The sequence below is a fragment of the Priapulus caudatus genome, unplaced genomic scaffold, assembly GCF_000485595.1.
Source record: "Priapulus caudatus unplaced genomic scaffold, Priapulus_caudatus-5.0.1 Scaffold704, whole genome shotgun sequence".
NCBI classification, from domain to species: domain Eukaryota; kingdom Metazoa; phylum Priapulida; class Priapulimorpha; order Priapulimorphida; family Priapulidae; genus Priapulus; species Priapulus caudatus.
Genome location: NW_014577765.1, coordinates 48,979 through 73,883, shown reverse-complemented (window position 1 = coordinate 73,883; position 24,905 = coordinate 48,979). Strand labels below are relative to the sequence as shown.

The window sequence follows — 24,905 nt, the reverse complement described above, 5'->3', positions numbered from 1 at the left end:
CTGATGCTTAAATCAGGGGCAAACGAATCAAGAGCACCCTCCATCGCCGCGTTCGCTCTCCCTCGTTGTCTCTCATTCTTTCTCTTTCGCTCTCTCACTCTTGCTATCTCTTCCCTTCGCGCTCGCTCTCTCCCTCTCTCTCTCACTCGATCACACTCTCGCTCTCTCTCTCTCTCGCTCGATCACACTCTCTCTCTCTCTCTCTCTCTCTCTCTCTCTCTCTCTTGCTCTCTCTTCCCTTCACGCTCTCTCTCTCTCCCTCTCTCTCTCTCTCTCTCTCTCTCTCTCTCTCTCTTTCTCTCTCACTCTTCACAGTACAGAATGCCATAGAAATTATACGATTTAAGGAGCATAAACCTTCATTCAACCAAGTTTAGTATTAAAATTTCACTGTGACATTGTAGCCTCATACATCCAGGCATGTATAGATTCTACCAGCAAACCGCAGTCAAATTCTTTCTAGCAGTAAAGAAATCCATGTTTAACCCGCCTCTTGAGGCCGTCAAAAGGTTATCCGACACTTACTCTTCGCATGTCAGCAGAAATTACATTCATGGTCCTTCAATAAAGCCATAAAAATGCCAGATCACCGCTTAAACAAAAAAGTTTTCGAATCCCTCATCAGACCATGTCCTCAGAAAATGTCTAAAATCTGCCCTGTGCCCCATTGACCTTTGACCTCCAGATTTCGGCACAGTGATGGCTTTTCCTACCATGATGGCTGTACAACGACGAGCCTAGGTCGAGCCGTTTAGATTTGCCGCAATTCTGCATTTTCCTCCCTATACCTTAAGTTAAGGAGAGAATGTTCCCCTTGCATTTACACTCTTTGACCTTTGACCTTTGACCCCAGCTTCCAACATGCCAACTTGTTTTGACGATCCACCCCCGACGTCGCGCAATATCGTGACGTACGTCAAGCGGTTAAGATTTGTGCCCAACTGTTGACGCACGGACGGACGGGACGCACGCCGGACGCACGCACGCTCATGCGATTCTACAAGCTCTGCCATCTGACTATGTCAGACGAGCTAAAAACAGCTTATCCTTGCTGAAAGTCGTGCGACCACAAACCTCGCACAAGCAATGCATCCCCAGTGAAAGCCATCATATACTGATGAAGCACATATGTAAGGCCACCCCTATAAAACAAGACACTGCAGGTTTTACACTGTTAGAACATTAAGAAAGCATACCTTAGACTTCACTTCGCTATGTGATGAAACAGTTGGACAGATGGAAAAAGGGGAAAAAGCATGTGCTGCTCATACCATTGTTGCCCAGGAGTGGCTCTGCTATCTAGATTGAGCCCTCCAACCGACACCTTGTCTCCGTGTTTAACGTAAATGTCTGCTTTACCACCCCTGAGCTCCGACAGAACACTTCTGCACTGCGGAAAAGTCTTCTTCAGCAATCCTGTTCCCGTCACATGGTCCGCCCATACATGTGTGTTTACTGAAATATATAATTTTTTGAAATCTTGAATGCAAACACTACACGTAATTAAACTTACATAAAGAAATGCAAAAATATGTGAATAACAAAATAATTCTCATCTCATGTTGAATACTGCAGCAACTGCTTGAGAAAGTAGATTGAGAGAACTGCTTGAGTAGAAGAAATGACCAACTGAATTCACACTGCGCTAATTGAATAAAACGCAGAAATAGGTCATTCGCTTCCTAATTGACCTTTAGCTTATTGGCAAACTTGAAGTAAGGACGTACGTAGAACGTTGGTTCTGTACATACGTGCATATTTAGGTTTAGTTTGAGCTGTTCCACAAGCCTAGAATCTCTCTCAACCATCTCAATCACCGCGTCAATGATGACAGCCTCGTTACTCCAGGGTCAGCTAGCAGGTACGTGTAGGTGCAGCTCTTATGCTCAAACAACTGTAACAGAAGTTTTCACATGCTCACACTAAACGTGCTGCCACAGAACACCTGCCGTCAGGTGAGCGCTGTCGCTCTGCGGCACTTTTTTATGGGTTTCATGCTCTGCATTGTCTCTATGGTTGGCCTATACAAGTTTACAGAGATTACCATAAAGAGTGTCTGTGCATCAGTCTGCACAGTCACTCACCTTTGCTTTTCCTTTCAGCATTTTATTTGGTATTTGAGCAATTCTATATCTTTGATATTTTGATATAAAAAAAGAAAAAGTGGTAGCAGTAAAGGTCAGTTGACTTGTTTTGCTTTTCATCTAGTAAGTAAGTATTTGTAATTTTCAGGTAACCCCAGAACACTCTACAATTCAGTACATCAGCAGATATTCAGTCTGCCCAATGAGTATCTTCTATATCCTGCTCATGACTACACAGGTATGTAGAGATATAAACCAACTGCGATAATTACACGTATGGCTCTGTGTGTCTGTGTGTGTGTGCGTGCCTGTGTGCCTAGGTGCATCATTTAGCATTTATTCATACTAAATTTCACTACATGACAATATACTCTAAATCACAATAAACAAATGTTTGATATAATAGACTAGTGGAGTTCAACAGGGATAGGTATATATATATACACGTAATACCACACAAGGGAACTAGATCAAATGCATAGATTAGTAGCTTACTATGTTGAACTACAAGGGATTGGGCGCAAATGTAGGTAAAGCAGATAACAAATGACAACGTTTTCAATTGATTTGCAAGCTTTGTTGGCAGTAACATTGTGATGGCACTGGATAAGTTGTGAGGCATTGTGCTTGTGATGGCACGTGTTCATTGAATGCGTTTTCAGGTCAAACAGTAACCTCCGTAGAAGAAGAACGTACACATAATAAAAGATTGACAAAGACGGTTGAGCAGTTCGAGCAGATAATGGCAAACCTAGGGCTGCCATACCCTGCGCAGATAGGTAGGTCGCATGGGACCAGTTAAGGGCCGGACACACTAGACGATTTTATCGGGCGACTCAATCGCCGGTGAAAATCGCCTAATGTGTCCAGTCAGTCGCTGCCGATTTAGTCGCCCGATTCAATCGCATCGATCAAAACGTTTTGATATTATTGGGCGATTATTTCAGTCGCGCGACTAAATCGCGTGATGTGTCCACTCGACAACTATCGCGCGATATTATCGGGAGATAAATTCGCCCGATTAGATCGCATTAAAATCTCCTAGTGTGTCCGGCCCTTTACACTAATGGCTAAGTCTTTAGATGTGTGAGGTCTGAGTTTTAAAAGTTTGCACATAGAGCCACTGAGGTATTCTTATATCTGTTTAATCGACAGGGAATAAGAGGTGCTCTGAACTCTTGTTTTAAGGGGACTAAGCCTGTTGTCTCTCATATATATCTGGTCAGCCTCATCTGCCTAGGTTTATTCATCTACTATTCTCGTATTTTAAACAAAACGAATACTCGCATATCTTCCATCATTGAGGTTTGCTCCTCTTCAGTAAACCTATTGACGATCCTGTGATATAGACTGGTTTTATAACATGAGGTGGTTTATGTATTTCAGATCGTGCATTACCACTAAACCTGGTGTGTGGCCTTCAGGAACTTCTATCGGTGAAAGACCAAACCGAACAGCAGTCAAAAACCTAAGTTGATAGAATGAAGATGTTTAAACCTTTGCGAACCCTTTTCCTGCACTTCTGTTTTTATATGATGGTATATTAATTTATACCTAGTGTGTTTGATTTCTAGCAGTAATACTGCTTATTTATTGAATGCTGTGATTAGCATCGACGTTATGTCTGTTATTTGTCGAAAACATGCATTTTAGACTATCTTGTTGGCAGGAATATCTCACGAATGCAAACGCTTGAGAAAATGCACGTCTGGAAAATAGTTATGAAAACTAAATTTGCCAGTAAAAAATTTGACGCACCTAGGTAATTGATGAAAGCAATGTTTTAAAACGTGCTGTACACGGTACAGTGGTCCTCGTTGGAAATGATTTTTAGTGATCTTTACTAGTCTTGTGTGTAAAACGCCATCCTCATTATATTATAACAATTGTGTTGGGTACAGGTTATTGGATTAATGTTAATATTTTAGGCAGAGCTCAAGAACGAAGTAGGTTTTTTACTATATACGTTGATGGCTGAGTGCACTGAACTACATTTCCAAATATTGTGATATGAATGTAGTGTTTGCAATTATAGCATGCTTTAATGTTTTAGCTATTAACCCATACCTAGCCATTGACGCCATACTTAAACCGTGTATTATAAATGTACGTATACTCTTAAAAGCAATAATAAAATGATATATGGAAACGGGTTTATTTTATATTATCATAACATATAAACCTATGAAGGACTTCTTAGGTTTCTGTAAGGACTTCTGTACACTTATAATAATAATAGTAGTAGGTTTGCTCTCTCACTATATATATATATATTATATATATATAATAATCAAAGACCGTATACAATTGTACATGGTCCTTTTATTGTCTTGCTGACCGGGGGCAGTAGTGGATGATTCGTTCGTTCACCATCACTTTTCTAAATGTGGCCACCTTTGTTATTCATCAACGTTGCGCAAAGTGTATTGCGTACACAGTTTCTACGAAGTACGTACGCAAAGCTTGTAGGTGCGATTCATCAACGCAGCGTAGCACCGTAGCACCTGCGTACGCAAATGTTGATGAATTCCGGTGTAAATCCACTACGCCATCGTAGCTGCTGGCTGTTGAGGAGCGTGCCTAGCATAAACCAATCACACTGTGCGACACATACCATAGCAACCAAACTGACGCTTCTCTTATATCAGCGTTGCCATTTGGTGATTTCCGTCACCAAATTTTGAAAATTTGGTGATTTTTGGAAAGCCTTGGTGACAAAAAAAATTGGTGATTTGGTGATTTTCTTTAAATTTTTGGTGATTTTTTGACGTTTTGGTATAAAAGACAAAATTTCAGCTTTTATTTTTTAATTAATCAACTCTACAATACATTACGATCTACTGTAGACAGTTGATGTGTAGAAAAATTACGTCAGTGACATTTCACCATAGAGTTGTATACATAATGACCCCTATTAAATGAATTGTAACAATTTTTTCATTTTTTATTTTTTATTTTTATGCCAAAATGAACAAAACGAACACGCTTTAAAATGTAAATAAGTTACATGTGGGTAATATCAGTCCTCAGTACGCGCTAACATGGTGAAATATTGAGATTTTTAAAACTTGGTGATTTTTGTTCCATTTGGTGATTTTTCATGTGCCTTTTGGTGATTTTTGTTCCATTTGGTGATTTTTCATGTGCCTTTTGGTGATATTGTTCAGCTTGGACCTGGCAACGCTGTCTTATATGTAAACCATATATGGCTCTAGCTGTCTACAGGAGTGCTGGGGGATGTGATATAGTTGTCCTCATTTTCGTTTGTATGATTGCGTTCAACACTCGATGAAAGCAGCGGCACGTACACGTGCGTGCGTGCGTATGTACACGGGCGTGCGTACGTACACGGGCGTGCGTGCGTGCGTGTGCACGTACACGTGCGTGTGTACGTACACGTGCGTGCGTGTGCACGTACACGTGCATGCGTGCGTGCATGTGCACGTACACGTGCGTGCTTGCGTACGTACACGGGCGTGCGTGCGTGTGTACGTGCAAGGGGGGTCTCCAAGGCAGGGAAAACCCGCAAAAAGCCCGCAAAAGGGGGGTTCAGAAATTTTAGCAGTCCTGAGATAGGGGGGCCGGTGCTTTCAAAGGGAGGGAACGAGCATATGCGTACCCTAACTAACACTGAGTGGGGAGGCCGGGAACCGCACACGGTATCAGTCTACAGTTCCAAGGGGCGTGGACAGGGGGGTCCAGGGGGTCCGGACCCCCCCCCCTGCTCGCGCAGAAAACGCATTTGAGGGAATCTAATTTCAAAAAATTAAGACCCCCCCCCTTCGCGTGCTCCTGTACACGCCTCTGGTTTCGCCCTCCTAAGAAAATACCCTGGCGCCGCCCCTGTGTGTTGTATAAGCGGTATGTATATCTATGGTATAAGCGTATAAGAAAGGGTGGCGGATGATAATGAGGGTGGGCTCAGGTCAGTGATACATGTACATAAACATGTTACATGTTATACATTGTATCAAGAGTGGATAATAGAGATCTCTATAATTATCCACTCTTGATTGTATCAAGCAAGCCAGACAATGCGTCTTGACATGTATGTTTCAGCGTATTGTGCAGGCCTGGCTATAGCTGATTCCAGGAAATACATCTTCCCAAAAAGAATATGCATTCTGAGAATTGAAAACTGAAACTGAAAAGAATAGACAATTGAGCATTTGGATATGCATAGGCAAAGTAGAATAATCATGTCGTGAAATAGCACTATTTTCCCGTTTTTCCGTTGTACACTCTAGGTATTATTAGCTCTTGATTATATATATATAAAAAAACATGAAAACAGATTCACAGATATGCACAGACAAGTACACTGCAGACGTATTGTCTAGAGACTCTAGACGCATTGTCTGATTCGCTTGATACAATGTATACACATCACATTTATTATCAACATCGGCCACGCTTGTGCTTGCAAATATGCTATGCCTGCTGTATAACGTAGTAACGCTAGTGTGGCATATGATAGTAATAAGGGTGCCTGAGCCCGCTCAGATCGCGCGCACTCGCTCTACGCGCACTCGCTCAGATGCGCTGCCGTATAAAGTTGATAACTCAATGACCACTATCCCGATTTTGACGATTTTTTTTTACTATTTTGGCGGGATACCAAGCATTGAAATCTGGTATCCAACACAAGATTCTACTATCTCGCGGATATCGGGATTACGCTAATTTCGACCCCTGATTGCGTCTCGCACAAAGACACGCAGTGCTAAATGGTCCCTTAATTGTGACTATTATGATATCACCTGTTGTAAAAAAAACTGATTTTGTCACTCTAGTCTATATACATAAAAACGTGCTGCTACAGAATATACACCCATGCTCGATACTATACATGTATCGTATTGAGCATGGAAGTATATATTCTGTGGCAGCACGTTTAGTGTGAGCATGTGAAAACTTCTGTTACAGTTGTTTGAGCATAAGAGCTGCACCTACACGTACCTGCTAGCTGACCCTGGGAGTAACGAGGCTGTCATCATTGACCCGGTGATTGAGATGGTTGAGAGAGATTCTAGGCTTGTGGAACAGCTCAAACTAAACCTAAAATATGCACGTATGTACAGAACCAACGTTCCTACGTACGTCCTTACTTCAAGTTTGCCAATAAAGCTAAAGGTCAATTAGGAAGCGAATGACCTATTTCTGCGTTTATTCAATAGGCCCAGTGTGAATTCAGTTGGTCATTTCTTCTACTCAAGCAGTTCTCTCAATCTACTTTCTCAAGCAGTTGCTGCAGTATTCAACATGAGATGAGAATTATTTTGTTATTCACATATCTTTGCATTTCTTATGTAAGTTTAATTACGTGTAGTGTTTGCATTCAAGATTTCAAAAAATTATATATTTCAGTAAACACACATGTACATGCGGACCATGTGACGGGAACAGGATTGCTGAAGAAGACTTTTCCGCAGTGCAGAAGTGTTCTGTCGGAGCTCAGTGGTGGTAAAGCAGACATTTACGTTAAACACGGAGACAAGGTGTCGGTTGGAGGGCTCAATCTAGAAGTCAGAGCCACTCCTGGGCACACAAATGGTATGAGCACGCACATGCTTTTTTCCCCTTTTTCACATCTGTCACAACTGTTTCATCACATAGCGAAGTGAAGTCTAAGGTATGCTTTCTTAATGTTCTAACAGTGTAAAACCTGCAGTGTCTTGTATTTATAGGGTGCCTTACATATGTGCTTCATCAGTATATGATGGCTTTCACTGGGGATGCATTGCTTGTGCGAGGTTGTGGTCGGACAGACTTTCAGCAAGGTAAGCTGTTTTTAGCTCGTCTGACATAGTCAGATGCAGCTTGTAGAATCGCATGAGCGTGCGTGCGTCCGGCCGTGCGTCCGTCCGTCCGTGCGTCAACAGTTGGGCACAAATCTTAACCGCTTGACGTACGGTCACGATATTCGGGACGTCGGGGGTGGATCGTCAAAACAAGTTGGGATGTTGAAGCTGGGGGTCAAAGGTCAAAGGTCAAGAGGTGTAAATGAAGGGGGAACATTCTCTCCTTAACTTAAGGTATAGGGAGGAAATGCAGAATTGCGGCACAAATCTAAACGGCTCGACCTAGGCTCGTCGTTGTACAGCATCATGGTAGGAAAAGCCATCACTGTGCCGAAATTGGAGGTCAAAGGTCAATGGGGCACAGGGCAGATTTTAGACATTTTCTGAGGACATGGTCTGATGGAGGGATTCGAAAAACTTTTTTGTTTAAGCGGTGATCTGCATTTTTATGGCTTTATTGAAAGGACCATGAAATGTAATTTCTGCTGACATGCGAAGAGTAAGTGTCGGATAACCTTTTGACCCTCAAGAGGCGGGTTAAACATGGATTTCTTTACTGCTAGAAAGAATTTGACTGCCGGGTTTGCTGGTAGAATCTATACATGCCTGGATGTATGAGGCTACAATGTCACAGTGAAATTTTAAATACTAAATTTGGTTGAAGAAGGTTTATGCTCCTTAAATCGTATAATTTCTATGGCATTCTGTACTGTGAAAGAGTGAGAGAGAAAGAGAGAGAGAGAGAGAGAGAGAGAGAGAGAGAGAGAGAGAGAGAGAGAGAGAGAGAGGAGAGAGAGAGAGAGAGAGAGAGAGAGAGAGAGAGAGAGAGAGAGAGAGGGAGAGAGAGAGAGCGTGAGGAGAGAGAGAGAGAGAGAGAGAGCCGAAAGAGAAAGAATGAGAGACAGACGAGGGAGAGCGAACCGCGGCGAACTGGAGGGTGCTCTTGATTCGTTTGCCCCTGAGTTTAAGCATCAGAACACCTGCCGTCAGGTGAGCGCTGGTCGTGGCTGGCACTTTTTTATGGTTTCATGGCTCTGCTTGTCTCTATGGTTGGCCTATACAGTTTACAGAGATTACATATAAGAGTGTCTGTGCATAGGTCTGCACAGTCACTCACAGCTTTGCTTTTGCGCTTTCGCACTTTTATTTGGTATTGCAGCAAATTCTAGTATATTTGATATTTTGATATAAAAAAGAAAAGTGGTAGCAGCTAAAGTCAGCTTGACTTGTTTTTGCTTTTCATCTAGTAAGTAAGTATTTGTAATTTTCAGGTAACGCCCAGAAGCACTGCTACAATTCATAAATCAGCAGTATTCAGTCTGCCCAATGAGTATCTTCTATATCCTGCTCATGACTACACAGGTATGTAGAGATATAACCAACACTGCGATAATTACAGTATGGCTGCTGTGTGTCTGTGTGTGTGTGTGTGCCTGTGTGCCTAGGTGCATACATTTAGCATTTATTCAATACTAAAATTTCACGTACATGACAATATACTCTAAATCACAATAAACAAATGTTTGATATAATAGACTGTGGAGTTCAACAGGGATAGGTAATTATATTACACGTAATAACCACACAAGGGAACTAGATCAAATGCATAGATTAAGTAGCTTACTAATGTTGAACTACAAGGGATTGGCGCAAATGTAGGTAAAGCAGATAACAAATGACACGTTTTCAATTGATTTGGCAAGCTTTGTTGGCAGTACATTGTGATGGCACTGGATAAGTTGTGAGGCATTGTGCTTGTGATGGCGACGTGTTCATTGAATGCGTTTTCAGGCAAACAGTAACCTCCGTAGAAGAAGAACGTACACATAATAAAGATTGACAAAGACGGTTGAGGCAGTTTCGAGCAGATAATGGCAAACGCTAGGGCTGCCATACCCTGCGCAGATAGGTAGGTCGCATGGACATTTAAGGGCCGGACACACTAAGACGATTTATCGGCGACTCAATGCCGCGCGTGAAAATCGCCTAATGTGTCCAGTCGTCGCTGCCGATTTAGTCGCCGGATTCAATCGCATGCCATCAAAACGTTTTGATATTATTGGGCCGATTATTTCAGTCGCGCGACTAAATCGGCGTGATGTGTCCACTCGACAATATTGCGCGATATTATGCGGGAGATAAATTCGCACCGATTAGATCGCATTAAAATCTCGTAGTGTGTCGCGGCCCTTACCCCTAATGCTAAGTTTTAGATGTGTGAGGTCTGAGTTTTAAAAGTTTGGCACATAGAGGCCACTGAGGTATTCTTATATCTGTTTAATCGCCAGGGAATAAGAGGTCTCTGAACTCTTGTTTTAATGGGACTAAGCCTGTTTGTCTCTCATATATATCTGGTCAGCCTCATCTGCCTGGTTTATTCAGCTACTATTCTCGTATTTTAAAACAAAACGAATACTCGCATATCTTCCATCATTGAGGTTTGCTCCTCTTCGAGTAAACCAATTGACGATCCTGTTATATAGACTGGTTTTATAACATGAGGTGGTTTATGTATTTCAGATCGTGCATTACCACTAAACGTGGTGTGGGGCCTTCAGGAACTTCTATCGTGAAAGACCAAACCGAACAGGCAGTCAAAAACCTAAGTTGATGGAATGAAGATGTTTAAACCTTTGCGAACCCTTTTCCTGCACTTCTGTTTTTATATGATGGTATATTAATTTAATACCTAGTGTGTTTGATTCTTAGCAGTAATACTGCTTATTTATTGAATGCTGTGATTAGCATCGACGTTATGTCTGTTATTTGTCGAAAACATGCATTTTAGACTATCTTGTTGCAGAATATCTCACGAATGCAAACGCTTGAGAAAATGCACGTCTGGAAAATAGTTATGAAAACTAAATTTGCCAGTAAAAAATTTGACGCACGCTAGGTAATCGAATGAAAGCAATGTTTTAAACGTGCTGTACACGGTACAGTGGTCTCTGTTGGAAATGATTTTTAGTGATTTTACTAGTCTTCGTGTGTAAACGCCATCCTCATTATATTATAACAATTGTGTTGGTACAGGTTATTTGATTAATGTTAATATTTTAGGCAGAGCTCAAGAACGAGTAGGTTTTTTACTATATACGTTGATGGCTGAGTGCACTGAACTACATTTCAAATATTGTGATATGAATGTAGTGTTTGCAATTATGAGCATGCTTTAATGTTTTAGCTATTAACCATACCTAGCATTGACGCCATACTTAAACGGCGTGTATTATAAATTGTACGTACTACTCTTAAAAGGCAATAATAAAATGATATATGGAACGGGTTTATTTTATATTTATCATAACATATAAACCTATGAAGGACTTCTTAGGTTTCTGTAAGGACTTCTGTACATTATAATAATAATAGTAGTAGGTTTGTTCTCTCACTATATATATATATATTATATATATAATAATCAGACCGTATCACAATTGTAGCATGGTCCTTTTATTGTCTTGCTGACCGGGGCAGTAGTGGACTATTCGTTCGTTCACCATCACTTTTCTAAATGTGGCCACCTTTTGTTATTCATCAACGTTGCCGCAAAGTGTATTGCCGTACACAGTTTCTAACGAAGTACGTACGCAAAGCTGGCGTAGGTGCGATTCATCAACGCAGCGTAGCACCTGCGTACGCAAATGTTGATGAATTCCGGTGTAAATCACTAACGCCATCGTAGCTGCTGGCTGTTGAGGAGCGTGCCTAGCATAAACCGAATCACACTGTGCGACACATACCATAGGAACAACTGACGCCTCTCTTATATCAGGCGTTGGCCATTTGGTGATTTCGCGTCACCAAATTTTGAAAATTTGGTGATTTTGGAAAAGCCTTCGGTGACAAAAAAAATTGGTGATTTGGTGATTTTCTTTAAATTTTTGGTGATTTTTTGACGTTTTGGTATAAAAGACAAAATTTCAGCTTTTATTTTTTAATTAATCAACTCTAAATACATTCAGATCTACTGTAGACAGTTTGCTGTGTAGAAAATTACGTCAGTGACATTTCACATAGAGTTGTATACATAATGACCCCTATTTAAATGAATTGTAACAATTTTTTCATTTTTATTTTTTATTTTTATGCCAAAATGAACAAAACGAACACGCTTTAAAAATGTAAAATAAGTTACATGTGGGTAATATCAGTCTCCGTACGCGGCTAGACATGGTGAAATATTGAGATTTTTAAAACCTTGGTGATTTTTGTTCCATTTGGTGATTTTTCATGTGCCTTTTGGTGATTTTTGTTCCATTTGTGATTTTTCATGTGCCTTTTGGTGATATTGTTCAGCTTGGACCTGGCACGCTGTCTTATATGTAAACGCATATATGGTCTAGCTGTCTACAGGAGTGCTGGGGGATGTGATATAGTTGTCCTATTTTCGTTTGTATGATTGCGTTCAACACTCGATGAAAGCAGCGGCACGTACACGTGCGTGCGTGCGTATGTAACGGGCGTGCGTACGTACACGGGCGTGCGTGCGTGCGTGTGCACGTACACGTGCGTGTGTAGCGTACACGTGCGTGCGGTGTCGCACGTACACGTGCATGCGTGCGTGCATGTGCACGTACACGTGCGTGCTTGCGTACGTACACGGGCGTGCGTGCGTGTGTACGTGCAAGGGGGGTCCTCAAGGCAGGGAAAACCCGCAAAAGCCCGCAAAAGGGGGTTCAGAAATTTTAGCAGTCCTGAGATAGGGGGGCGCGGTGCTTTCAAAGGAGGGAACGAGCATATGCGTACCCTAACTAACACTGAGTGGGGAGGCCGGGAACCGCACACGTATCAGTCTACAGTTCCAAGGGGCGTGGACAGGGGGGTCCAGGGGTCCGGACCCCCCCCCGCTGCCCGCGCAGAAACGCATTTGAGGGAATCTAATTTCAAAAATTAAGACCCCCCCCCTTCGCGTGCTCGCTGTACACGCCTCTGGTTTCGCCCTCCTAAAGAAATCCCTGGCGGCCGCCCCTGTGTGTTGTATAAGCGGTATGTATATTATTGGTATAAGCCGTATAAGAAAGGGTGCGGATGATAATGAGGGTGGGCTCAGGTCAGTGATACATGTACATAAAACATGTTACTGTTATACATTGTATCAAGAGTGGATAATAGAGATCTCTATAATTTCCACTCTTGATTGTATCAAGCAAGCCAGACAATGCGTCTTGACATGTATGTTTCAGCGTATTGCTGCATGCCTGGCTATAGCTGTTCCAGAAATACATCTTCCCAAAAAGAATATGCATTCTGAGAATTGAAAACTGAAACTGAAAAGAATAGACAATTGAGCATTTGGATATGCAGTTCAGAGGAGGGATGGATGGATGCACGCACGAACGAACAGGTTGGCAGACAGAATCTGATTAAGCCGAGAGCTGCACGAAGGGTCGTAATTGTCGTAACAGGTACTACAGATATGTACCCGAGGTAGTTTTAGGTTGTTTATTATTATGTTTATATTTTTATATGAGGTATGTTTGGGGTTAGGGTTAGGGTTAGGGTTAGCTCTAGTACTATAGCCCGCAGGATCGCTGCCGCAGGATGGCCTGCGGCAGCGATCCTGCGGGCTATAGTACTAGAGCTAGGTTAGGGTACACTTCTGTAGTACAAGTCTGGTACACTTTGTGTATACATATATGTACCTCGGGTCTGTCTAATATCTGTAGTACCTGTTACGACAACGACCCCTTGAGCGTCATCGTCCGTGTGTATATGTCAATTATATCATGCAGCAATGAACAGCTTGACAGACATATAAGCCGAGAGCTGGCATCGTCCGTGTGTATGTCAGTTATCTCGTGCAGCAATTAACGAACAGCTAGTTTGTTACGACTGAATTATCCACTTTTGAATAACTTCTTCAGTCCTGCATGGTCATTACTCAGACATAAATCGGTTCCAACCACCATCATGCTGCTTTATTCACAAGCTCATGCCAATCTGCTCACAGTGTATACGCAATACGTTTCTGTTCTACTTCCTGTTTATATATGTTCGTGGAACGGTTAGTTTACGTTTCAGCTGACCTCAGTCAGACTCAGTAGACTACAGTCAGGTATTCAGCATAACTGATCATGCGATTTCTAAATAAATGCCGTGAGGTGAGAACCAAATGCAATCTTGTGCCTGCTGTGTGGCTATGTCATTTTCACGTTCTACAAATATTATATATAGAGATTTCTTTACAGAGGCTGAGCTGTACAAGCATCTGAAGCCATACTTACTGACTGAGAAACAACTAGAGGGTAATGGGTTCCCGTTCATGTCGCCCAACAAGCCTGGCTGTGCTGTGCTGGTGACGACAACCAAAGCTAAGTCGGCTGGCTCCACGAACAGTAAGTCGTCATTCCTACTCCCTGTCTCTCTTTCGTTGTTCATAGTCCTGCAAAAACTTGCCGTTTCTTTTCATGTGTGCGCACATGTGTGTGACACCGCCTAAATCTCAAAAAGTTTCTTTACCTGTACTTGGAGAAGGCAACATGCTGTATAAACTGTTTTCCATACAGGAGTTAATAAGCTGTTTTCCTTTAAAGCAGGTATACCGGAGTTATATCTAATACTAGCGGGATACCCGGCGTTGCCCGGGGAAATCAGTGGCGTTACTCAGTTGGTGACTGCTTGGTTGAAAGGAAAATACCCAAAACAATCTAACTATCTATCTATTCATGCATCCATCCATCCATCCATCCCATTCCATCCTATTCCTTCCCATTCCATCCCATCCCATCGCACTGCATCCCATCCCATCCCATCCCATATCCCATCCCATCCCATGCCATCCCATCCCATCCCATCCTAACATTAAAAAATAATAAGAAATCAAAAGATAAAAGTTATTAGAATAAAAAAGTCAAAAATTATAAATAATAAAATGAAATTATATAGAAACTAGACAGAGGGCACTCACGGAGAGTGCATACCTCCGCCAGCATGTAACATGTATGTGTAAAACAGCTGGCTCGCTGCTGGCTGCTGCTGACTGAACGCCCTAAGGCGAGCTGCTGCTGACTCGATGCCCTAAGGCGAGCTGCTGCTGACTCGACACCCTAAGGCGAGCTGATGCTGAGCTAAGCCGAGCTGCTGCTGAATCGATCGCGCGAACACTATAGTGGCTACACACACACACGAAGCCGAGCTGCTGCTGAATCGATCGCGCGAACACTATAGTGGCTACACACACACACGAACACACACACGAGATCGATTACATTACCTCCTTGGCGGAGGTAAATATAATAATATTTGATATGTAACCTACATAGGCTTCCGTGAGGTGTTCCCGTCAGTTTGCGCTATCATTATCATCTACCATAGTTTATTCTGGATTTTTTCTAAACGTTTAAATGTGGTAAAAAAATATTTGAAATTTTTGAAATTAACGGTGAATACGGCAGAGGTACATACTAAACAGTCAAAAAGTAAAGAAACAAAGCATTTCCCGAGGTGGGATTCGAACCCAGAATCAATGGTTTAGGAGTCCGATGATGTATGCATTCGGCTACTGGGGCGTTATGGTTATATACACCATGGATTCACACATGTGATGTATAATGTTAATCGATCTGTACACCATCTATTGATGAATAGAATTTTTATAAATTTTTAACTTTTTAACTTTTTTGAAATTTTGTTTTATCCAGAACCACCTCCCAGACGTGCTGATTCTGAAAATATATTTAGTTTTCCTCTAGGCTGCGGAGTTCTCTAGTTATGCGCGAACACACAAATTCGGCTAAACAACAACATCTATACTATAATTTGGCTAATCTTGTGTGTGTGTGTGTGTTTGTTTGTCCTCGCTTTTCGCCTTGATTTGTCACTCAATCGCGCTAACTGAAGATATATTCAGAATCACCACGTCTGGGAGATGGTTCTGGCTGAGAAAAAAATTTAAAAAAGTTTAAGTATTAAGTATTAAGTCAAAAATTCGAAAAAATGCTATTCGTCAATAGATGGCAGTGCGTACAGCAGATCCACATCACATACGTGGGAATTACACTGCGTCTCTTGACTGCCGCCGTATGAGCATATTCAGAATCACCACGTCTGGGAGATGGTTCTGGCTCAAACAAAAATCTATTCCTCAATAGATGGGCCCCCTCCCAAAACCCCCCCCCCCCAGCTACTGCAGATTCCCCCCTGCTCACTCTGTTTTGACGTACACCGTACTGACACTGTGCCAGTGTTCTGTTGTACCCAGTGCAGTGGTTTTCTTTTCAGTTACATGAAATATTTAACTTTATCTGTGTCACTTACATGGAGTTTATATTTAAAGACAACATTTGCTGGTTCTACGGGTATACTTTCTGCTAGTATATATAGATAAATAAGATTCACATTCATAAGTTCAGCAACATTTTTATGTCTCCGGCAGATAAATAAACTGTTTGGAAGGTGTGAATGACTGAGATAGTCAAAGATTATTGTACCGTGTTGTATTTTAAGGCACAGGCAATTTGGATGATTGTCTTGGCAACGAAGCAGTTATATTGTTCCTGCATCTTGGCAGGTCTGAAGAGGCTGTGCTGCAGATGTGGAAATCGATTCAGAGTCGATGCAAAGGGACGATACGTCACCAAAGACGAGTGTGTTTACCACTGGGGTCGACCAAAAAAAGGCATGTTGTTCACATCGCAAAAGACCTCGACGCTTAATAATTTATCGAATTTTACGTGAATACAAAATTGTTATAGTTGCAATTACAAAAGTAATGTGGATAAAATTCTCATTATTCCTATTATCCTCTAATTATCTAATAACTGTTTCATTTTCTCAGTGGGTTGGATGAGTGAGCCGTACATAACAGCGTGTACTGTACTACACAATTATATATATATATCTATATATATCTCGTTTTATTAAGTTGATTTGGCTTTAACGAATTCAAGGTATGTTTGACAGCTCACGTCATCCGTGACTTATTCACCATGTCCATGTATAAATTTCAGTTGCTGGAGCATGGGAAGCAAGCTATACCTGCTGTTCAGGTGATCCTTACTCGGAAGGTTGTTCAGTTAATAAGGTATGGTCTTATAGATCATTATATTACTACTAAATTTCGCACGCAATTTATGTATACGCATACCATATTTTCATGGTCGTTAAATATTGTTCCAAGTGTGATTATGATACGCCTGCCTTCACAGACAACACACCCTTGGAAATTTCCGTATATATCAGATATGACATATATTTGGAAATTTATGAGGGTTTCAATTTCATCCACATGCAAACAAACGAGTTCAATATATGCATTTAGTGATGCAATTGTTGTTTTTGTTTATTTTTGTTTTGTCACCTACTTAACAGTGATGTGCTCTGTTTTGTGTCTATCCATGTTGTTGGTTATGCAGTTATGTTGGACTACAATTTCAGCTGCACGTGATTGACGTAAAGAGCTTGACAGGATTTGTCAAAACATTGCCGAAGAGACCACCACTGGATGGAAATTTTGGAGTATATTCACTAGACTGTGAAATGGTATGTTATATTTCTCTTACATATATTTAAGTATAATCTTATATAATAATCTCAACTTAGTATCTTCGATACAGTCCCTTGGACTTTGAAGTCTATTCTTTATGAGGTTATATATATTGTCTTTCAATCTGTGTATCGCGATACGTATCGTATCATGACCTACGTATTGAGATACGTATCGTATCGTGACCCTAACTCGTTACACCTCTATCTAGTACGTGGCACACGTGCATAAGTGCATCTAGTTACGGTGTCACTGCCTAGGTAAAAGTAATAAGGAGTTGTTTGTTCTTTGTTTGTTCTAGGCCTACACAACAGAGGGAATAGAGTTGATTAGAGTGACGGTGGTGGCGTCGGATTGCAAGCCCGTGTACGAAACATTAGTGAAGCCTGATCATCCCGTCATTGATTTCAACACAAGGTACTTAAACACTACCTACAAAAAATACAGCAATTACATTGAGCTTGCTGTAGACATGTGATGTGTGGGACACTACTGCTACATTCACAGACTTTTACAATATCTCTCATATATACATATTATACAATTGTTGTACATCAATGCAAGGACTCCATAATTACGAACTCGAGTGTTACAAGTTACAGATATACATTATACAGAGATATACTGCGTATCCTATATCTATCATATATATATATCGTTTATGTATTATGCTAGCATATAGCAGCTGCATGTTGTCACGGTTGGTGGTCACGTATTGGGGAATGCGCTTACAGGTTCAGTGGCATCAAGGAGGAGGACATGCTGGGTGTGACGACCACACTGCGTGACGTCCAAGCAGTGCTTCTCAGTCGGTTTAACGCGCAGACCATACTGATGGGACACAGCCTCGAGAGCGACCTGATGGCCTTGAAGCTTGTACATCAATCTGTGGTAATCGGCATTCTATCGGGTTTATTTGAAGTTTAGAATGTTGGGTTTGGCGAGGGTTGATTGCTTGAGATTTATGCTTATCGTCAGTTGACACATCCTGTGTGTTACCTCACAGTATGGGAAAAAAGGGTAGCTAGAGATTTGTTACTATTGTAGGTTGATACGTCCGTTGTGTTTCCGCACCGACTCGGGCCGCCATTTAAGCGAGCGCTGCGGAACCTAATGGCCGACCATCTGAAGAAGGTCATTCAGGACAGTGGTATGTGCAGTTAATAATTCATCAAAGACTGACATGTATGTACATTACGATGTATAGTGAGTAGCAGCCTATAGTGCATGATTGCGTTTATAGTATTAGTGTTGTGATCTTACTATGGATAGGCATGAGGCTGTTTCTCCTTCGTGTGGTGATATGATTTTGCTTTAAAGTCTGTAATGTTGTTAAGCTTTCATCCATGAGTGGTTTGCCACACTGCGATGTTTTGATGGGCTTTGCTTTGTTTCAGTTGATGGTCACGATAGTCGGGAGGATGCTGTTGCCTGCCTAGAGCTGATGATATGGAAGATAAGGAGTACACTAACCTAGGAATACCCGTCATCTCGTGACACCTCCAGGAGGATGCTACAATAGAAATGCACCTCTCATCGCTGCAGCTAGAAGGTGCTTGAATAATGATGTTAGAGGAGTGGGATCGTACATGGCGTGTGAATGCATCGCATGCTCGTTCTCTCCTCCTTCTCTCTGCCTCTCTTCTCTTTCTTCCTATCCCCCTCTCTCTCTCTCTCTCTCTCTCTCTCTCTCTGTCTCTCTCTGTCTCCTTCCTTTCTTGCTCTCTCTTGCCCCCTCTCGCTCTTATCCTTTGGTAATTGTGGAGATTGTTATTTCAACAAAGTTAAAAATCGTACAACATGGAAACCTACTGCCCAGAAAACTCGGTTACCTCACTTCCATTCTGGATAGGTGGCAGCACAAATACAGTATCCTCAAGACCTCAACACATAAGCTGATCTGATTCATATGCTCAAGAGCGTATAAAGAAGGACACCTTGAAGAAAATGAGTATAATGAAGAAAACCTTCTTTATACGCTCTTGATATGCTGATATTGCGATATAGCAAAGACACGATTAGTTGATAGTGCATGTATTCGTGTGCAAGCATGCATGCGTGTGTCTAACATTGTAAGCAATAACATCGCTGCATCCTTCTGATGTGATTACAGCGATATATGTGTGTTATTTATGAATAATTTTTAAGTATTTAAAAATCACGTGAGATTTGAGTTTGTACTCGGTTTTTCTACATGGAAATCATTGTAGTGCACTGCATTCGCTAGGTGTGTTGAAATTGTGAACTGTACCACTCACTGTTGATGTATTCGAAAAACAATGCTGTATAGTATGCCACTGCTATCTAATATATGGATGTACTTAATGATACTGCATAAACAAAATGTGCAAGAGTTCTTTTTTTTATATAAAAACCAATACTTTTACAAGAACTAATAAGCATGGATATCTTCCATTCTCCCCCTTCTCATTTTTAGCTCACCTTGACATCGTCAAGCTGAGTTATTGCCATGGGTCGTCGTCCGTCGTACGTCCGTCCGTCAACATTTCGCTTCGGTCAACGATAACTCAGGAACCGTTTCGCCCACATGTTTGAAATTGGGTATAGTTGTTACTGCTATGCTCCCATATTAAACATCCTATTTTGAAGCACGCCAGTCGACGTACTTTCGAGCCACGGCAATTTTTTGGCAAAAATGGGAATTGCCATTAGTCAGTTCAGGTTCAACGGATTTTGCTCATTTTTGGTATGTGAATGAATAAGGGCTAGGGGTTTTGATATTTAAAAAACAAATTATGCAAATTAGGTAGGGTTTGGCAATTATATAGTATATTATATAAACACAAACAGTCTGTGGTGTCACACTCGTCTGGTTCGTTTTACAATTGGATTTTATTGACAATATCTTTAATGCAAAATTGGTATTTCCTCATCACCCTGCCGATAAAACGCCTATATTAGAGTAAAGATTTACAAAACATGTCGGAACGCAGCATAACCTATTTATTTCATATGCCATCGCTACAAAGCGGGTATAACACCATCTACGGTCACAAATTGTGATTCATTTTGGTTTATAAATTATTATTGCGATATTCAGATGGCAATCATTTCTATAATGTATGTCGATGGTTGCTCAATTAAAACTGACTTCTTCTTACTCACTCATTTGTGTCCTTTTTTGTGGTGAGCTACAGTGTCATTGACACTTTCATTTTCTTCGTTACTACTCCTGCTATTGTAACCTACTTTTGCTCGCTTTGAATAATAATACCGCTCCTTTAAATAAATAATTTATCCATGTTCACGTTGTAACCCCCTGTACTCTGGCTGACAATATATTCTTCTTGGTTATCATACTCTGTGAATTAGGCATCAAAATGTTTGTGTGTAATTTTTAGCTCATCTGACATAGTCAGATGCAGCTTGTAGAATCGCTTGATCGTGCGTCCGTCCGTCCGTCCGTCAACAGTTGGGCACAAATCTTAACCGCTCGACGTACGGTCACGATATTCGGGACGTGGGGTGGTAATCCGAACACGAGTTGGGATGTCAAAGCTGGGGGTCAAAGGTCAAAGGTCAAGAGGTGTAAAAGAAGGGGAACATTCACTCCTTAACTTAAGGTATAAGGAGGAAATGCAGAATTGCGGCACAAATCTAAACGGCTCGACCTAGGCTCGTGATAGTCGGTGTATAGCATCATGGTAGGAAAAACCATTGTGCCGAAATTGGAGGTCACAGGTCAAAGGTCAATGGTGACAGGGCAGATTTTAGACATTTTCTGATGTCAGACCATGTCCGGAGCGATTGAAAGGCGTGCGTGTGTGCGTGCGTGTGTGCGTGTGCACGTATACGTGCGTGCGTGCGTGCATGTGTGCGTGTGCACGTACACGTACGTGCGTGCGTGTGGCAAGTACACGTGCGTGCGTGCGTGCGTGTGTACGTAACCGTGCGTTCGTGCGTGCGTACGTCCCTGCGTGCGTGTGCAGGTACACGTTCGTGCGTGCGTGCGTGCGTGCGTGCGTGTGCAGGTACACGTGTGTGCATGTGTGTGTGCGCAGGTACACGTGGGCGTGCATGCTTGCACGTAGACGTGCGTGCGTGTGCACGTACACGTGCGTGCGTGTGCACGTATATGTGCGTGCATGTGCACGTACACGTGCGGGCATGCGTGCGTGCGTGTGCACGTGAACGTGCGTGCATGAGTGTGTACGTGCGTGTGCACGTACACATGCGTGCGTGTGCACGTACACATGCGTACGTGCGTGCGTGCGTCGCTATTACATGACATGACATACTAAACATGAAACATCGCTATTCACGTCAGTATCATTGAACACTCTGATTGGCTGATGAATTGTACAATCGGGCGATGTTACAAATGTTCTGCTTGCATACTATGACAAATACGACATACGCATATACGCTCTCCTATGACACTATTTGTCATAGGAAATTCTTCCTATGACAAATATTGTCATAGGAGATATGCTCGTATTTGTCATAGGACAATATCTGAGAATATTGTCATAGATTACTATTGCGTTAAAATGCCACAAAATGGAGCGATGCGAGTCAACTTCGTTGCCTTTAGCAGCTGAATATTTACTGCTTGCGTTCATAATAGCGCTCCTAAATCAACGATGCGTACAAACTATGAGATTATATTACGATAATTGAATAAATATCTACATGGTGGCGCATGCGGTTGTGTTTGTCTAAAAATTAATTTTATACATTATGCATTCAACAGCTAGAATCGACTTTGCTTCATTAATGCATGAAAAAATGTTCTAATTCTAAGTACATCATGTTAAATTTTTTCTCGAAAATCTAACATATCACTGCCGCTATAGATCCTGCCGAACTTTAGAGATAACATTTGAAACATAAAATGTCGCGACATTCATATTGCGCCATAAATTCGTACAGGTGCGTTGTAAGCCGCATTGAATTTGCCAGGGTTAGAATTTTGTACGGTTCGTTGTCAAGATCACATAGGGTGATATATCTGGTTCAAACAATGCAACAATATTATTCAATATATAATAGGAATGATATGAAATGTTCAGCATTCATTCAACAACCCTATATATAGTCAAGTATACATCCTATTCTTCAACAGTCCAAGTGACTGTACCGTGTATGGTGTAACATAGCTAGAGATAGTAGTAGAATAGCAGGGTAAGATATATAGATCTTACTCCTGGTAGTACTAGTTACTGTCTAGTACAAGATATAGATCCTATACAAAGCCCGCAGCTACTTAGTATGTAGCCCGTTTACTTAACTCAGCAACCTGCACGCAAGTTACTGGAAGGAAATTAGCGGGCTATAGTACTAAGAGCTAATAGCTCGCGTACAGTTGCCAGCGGCAGTTAATGTAAGCGGCTATAGTACTACTACTAGAGCTGATAGGGCTATGTCCCCACAGGTCTGCCGGAAGCTACCCTGGGTACGGTCCGGTATACCGGAACGTACCTTGGTAACTAGCTATGTACATAGCCGCTTACATTAACTGCCGCTGGGCATAGCATCAACCATTACGAATGCTCTGGACCAACTTACTCCCGCCAGTCAGCGGGAACTATGTATTTCCGCATGTGAGAGGGGGGCGGGTTTGTGTTGGTTGTGGACAAAAACATTGTTGTTGTAAGTAACAAATTGAATAATAGGTAATTCGTTCATCTTTCATGAAAAACTAATATTACAATCTCTTTTGATCGCTTAATTTGTTACTTGACAACAACAATGTTTTTCCACAACCACCCAACCGCCCACCCCTCCACATGCGGAAATACATAGTTCCGCTGACTGCGCGCTGCTGCAGCGCCGCCAGAAAATGCCCGTTTGAAGTTCGCAAACGAATGTTTGTGTCACAAGAAAACGCAAGTATACCATTGCAACGTAAGTTAGAGTTAATTTTAGTAGCGGCTATAACTTAAGTCATGTTCACTTCGGATAAGAGGCTTAATTGCTACACAGACGTTTTTTAGCCGATACATTGGAAATAAGTTGGTCCATTGCATGCCCCATGGGTCGGTCTATAGCCCAGCGGCAGTTAATGTAAGCGGCTATAGTACTAGAGTAACCATCTAGCTGATATGGTTAGGGTTAGGGTTAGGGAGTAGGCGTAGGCGACTCCCTAGACTCGTTAGTGGAGTAGGCGAGGTACGGTCTGGCATATTAGATTGTACCAGCAGAGCATATAAATCACGTTGATTTATATATGCCTCGGTACCAGGGTACGTTCGGTATACCGGACCGTACGGGTGTCCAGGTACGTCCCGGCAGTACCCTGGGGGACATAGACCCTATGAGCAGTACATAGTAGTATAGTAAGTAGTTAGTAGTAGTAAATAGTACTATACTACTTACTAGTACTACTACTAGTACCAGGAGTAAGATAATATAGGAGGAGTAAGACACTTCAAAATACGTGAAATTTAACATTTGCTTGCCTATTTTACCGATGATATATTACGTGCACTCGATAAAAATTACAGTCAAATTAGCGTTGGACATCCACCTCTTACTCAAACTTTACTTAGTTTCCATACCTCTTCTTTTATGCTTGGGGGCGGGTTCGTTCGAACCCCCCGAACCCCCCCTGGCTACGGGCCTGCATACAAATGCTCTTCAAGATATAGTCGGTAGAAATAAAAATGTTAATTAATGTTTTAATCAACATATACCAACGAGTTCATATGTAGCTTATTAAATCTAGTTCCAGATTAATTACACAGGTATAATTCTGTTTACTACTTGAGTAGTTGTATAATTAATACTGTGCCGAAGTGTGAGGCCCTGTCTATCACTGTCGCCAGCTCAGCACAATGTCTCGCTAGAAAACAAGTTGCATTGATCTCCAATAGGTGCGGAGGCCATTCGATGGTTATAGTTTCACTTCAAATCGACTGTAAATTTTTAACAAAAGTAAAGATCTCACTATCGAACTGAATATGCGTTTTGCGTTGTAAGTATCGTGTTATCTCTGTTATATTTATTACTTGTGACTTCATATAGTAGGATATACCAGGACATGGAACAGTCGTGATACCACGTATATACACGTGTACTCTCATGCACTTTTCCGCATCTCTCTCATAATCAATATATCATTATTAATCCAAGGGACTACCCCGAAAGAGAAGAGAACCAAGTATTCTAAAATTATCAACCTTTTCTACTGCAATCCACAGAGTTAGTCTGTTAATTTCAGAAATGTTGGGAGCTCTTCTTTTTCGGGACAGCACTTTGATTGTGAATCACTTTTGTTATGACTATGACAGGGCTGCCAACTCTCACGCATTCACCGTGAGACTCACGCATTTTGACCACATCTCACGCTCTCACGCTGATCTTAAAGGGCCGGACACACTAGGCGATGAAATCGGGCGACAAAATCGCCCGATTCTATCGCGCGAGTCGAGTGGACACACTAGGCGATTAAATCGGGCCATTAAATCGCCGGTGAATAAGTCGTGCATGCATGTGCACGTAGACGTGCGTGCGTGCGTGCGTGCGCACGTACACCTGCGTGCGTGCGTGTGTATGTAAACGTACGTGCAT

The 24,905-nt window shown here is 41.8% G+C and overlaps 1 protein-coding gene and 1 long non-coding RNA gene across 3 annotated transcripts in view; both read left to right on the top strand.

Moving 5' to 3' along the window:
* The window catches only part of LOC106812946 (persulfide dioxygenase ETHE1, mitochondrial-like), a 43,445-nt gene that overhangs the window by 1,246 nt on the left and 17,294 nt on the right, over nt 1-24,905 (top strand). Inside the window, exons 1-10 of one of the 2 annotated variants that reach the window (XM_014816957.1) lie at nt 13,038-13,060; nt 13,198-13,293; nt 14,077-14,223; nt 16,398-16,505; nt 16,837-16,910; nt 17,264-17,368; nt 17,674-17,789; nt 18,107-18,263; nt 18,420-18,522; nt 18,770-18,924. In XM_014816957.1, the coding sequence (XP_014672443.1) occupies nt 13,209-13,293; nt 14,077-14,223; nt 16,398-16,505; nt 16,837-16,910; nt 17,264-17,368; nt 17,674-17,789; nt 18,107-18,263; nt 18,420-18,522; nt 18,770-18,849 (975 nt within the window). In that variant the 5' untranslated portion in view covers nt 13,038-13,060; nt 13,198-13,208 and the 3' untranslated portion in view covers nt 18,850-18,924. Of the gene's footprint in view, nt 1-7,010; nt 7,156-7,451; nt 7,638-7,771; nt 7,865-13,037; nt 13,061-13,197; nt 13,294-14,076; nt 14,224-16,397; nt 16,506-16,836; nt 16,911-17,263; nt 17,369-17,673; nt 17,790-18,106; nt 18,264-18,419; nt 18,523-18,769; nt 18,925-24,905 lie in introns of those variants that run through there. The other variant, XM_014816958.1, reaches the window with a different exon arrangement.
* On the top strand, nt 2,217-4,241 carry LOC106812947. Its single transcript, XR_001394406.1, has 3 exons — nt 2,217-2,322; nt 2,747-2,863; nt 3,471-4,241. It is a non-coding gene; the product is annotated as an uncharacterized LOC106812947 (long non-coding RNA).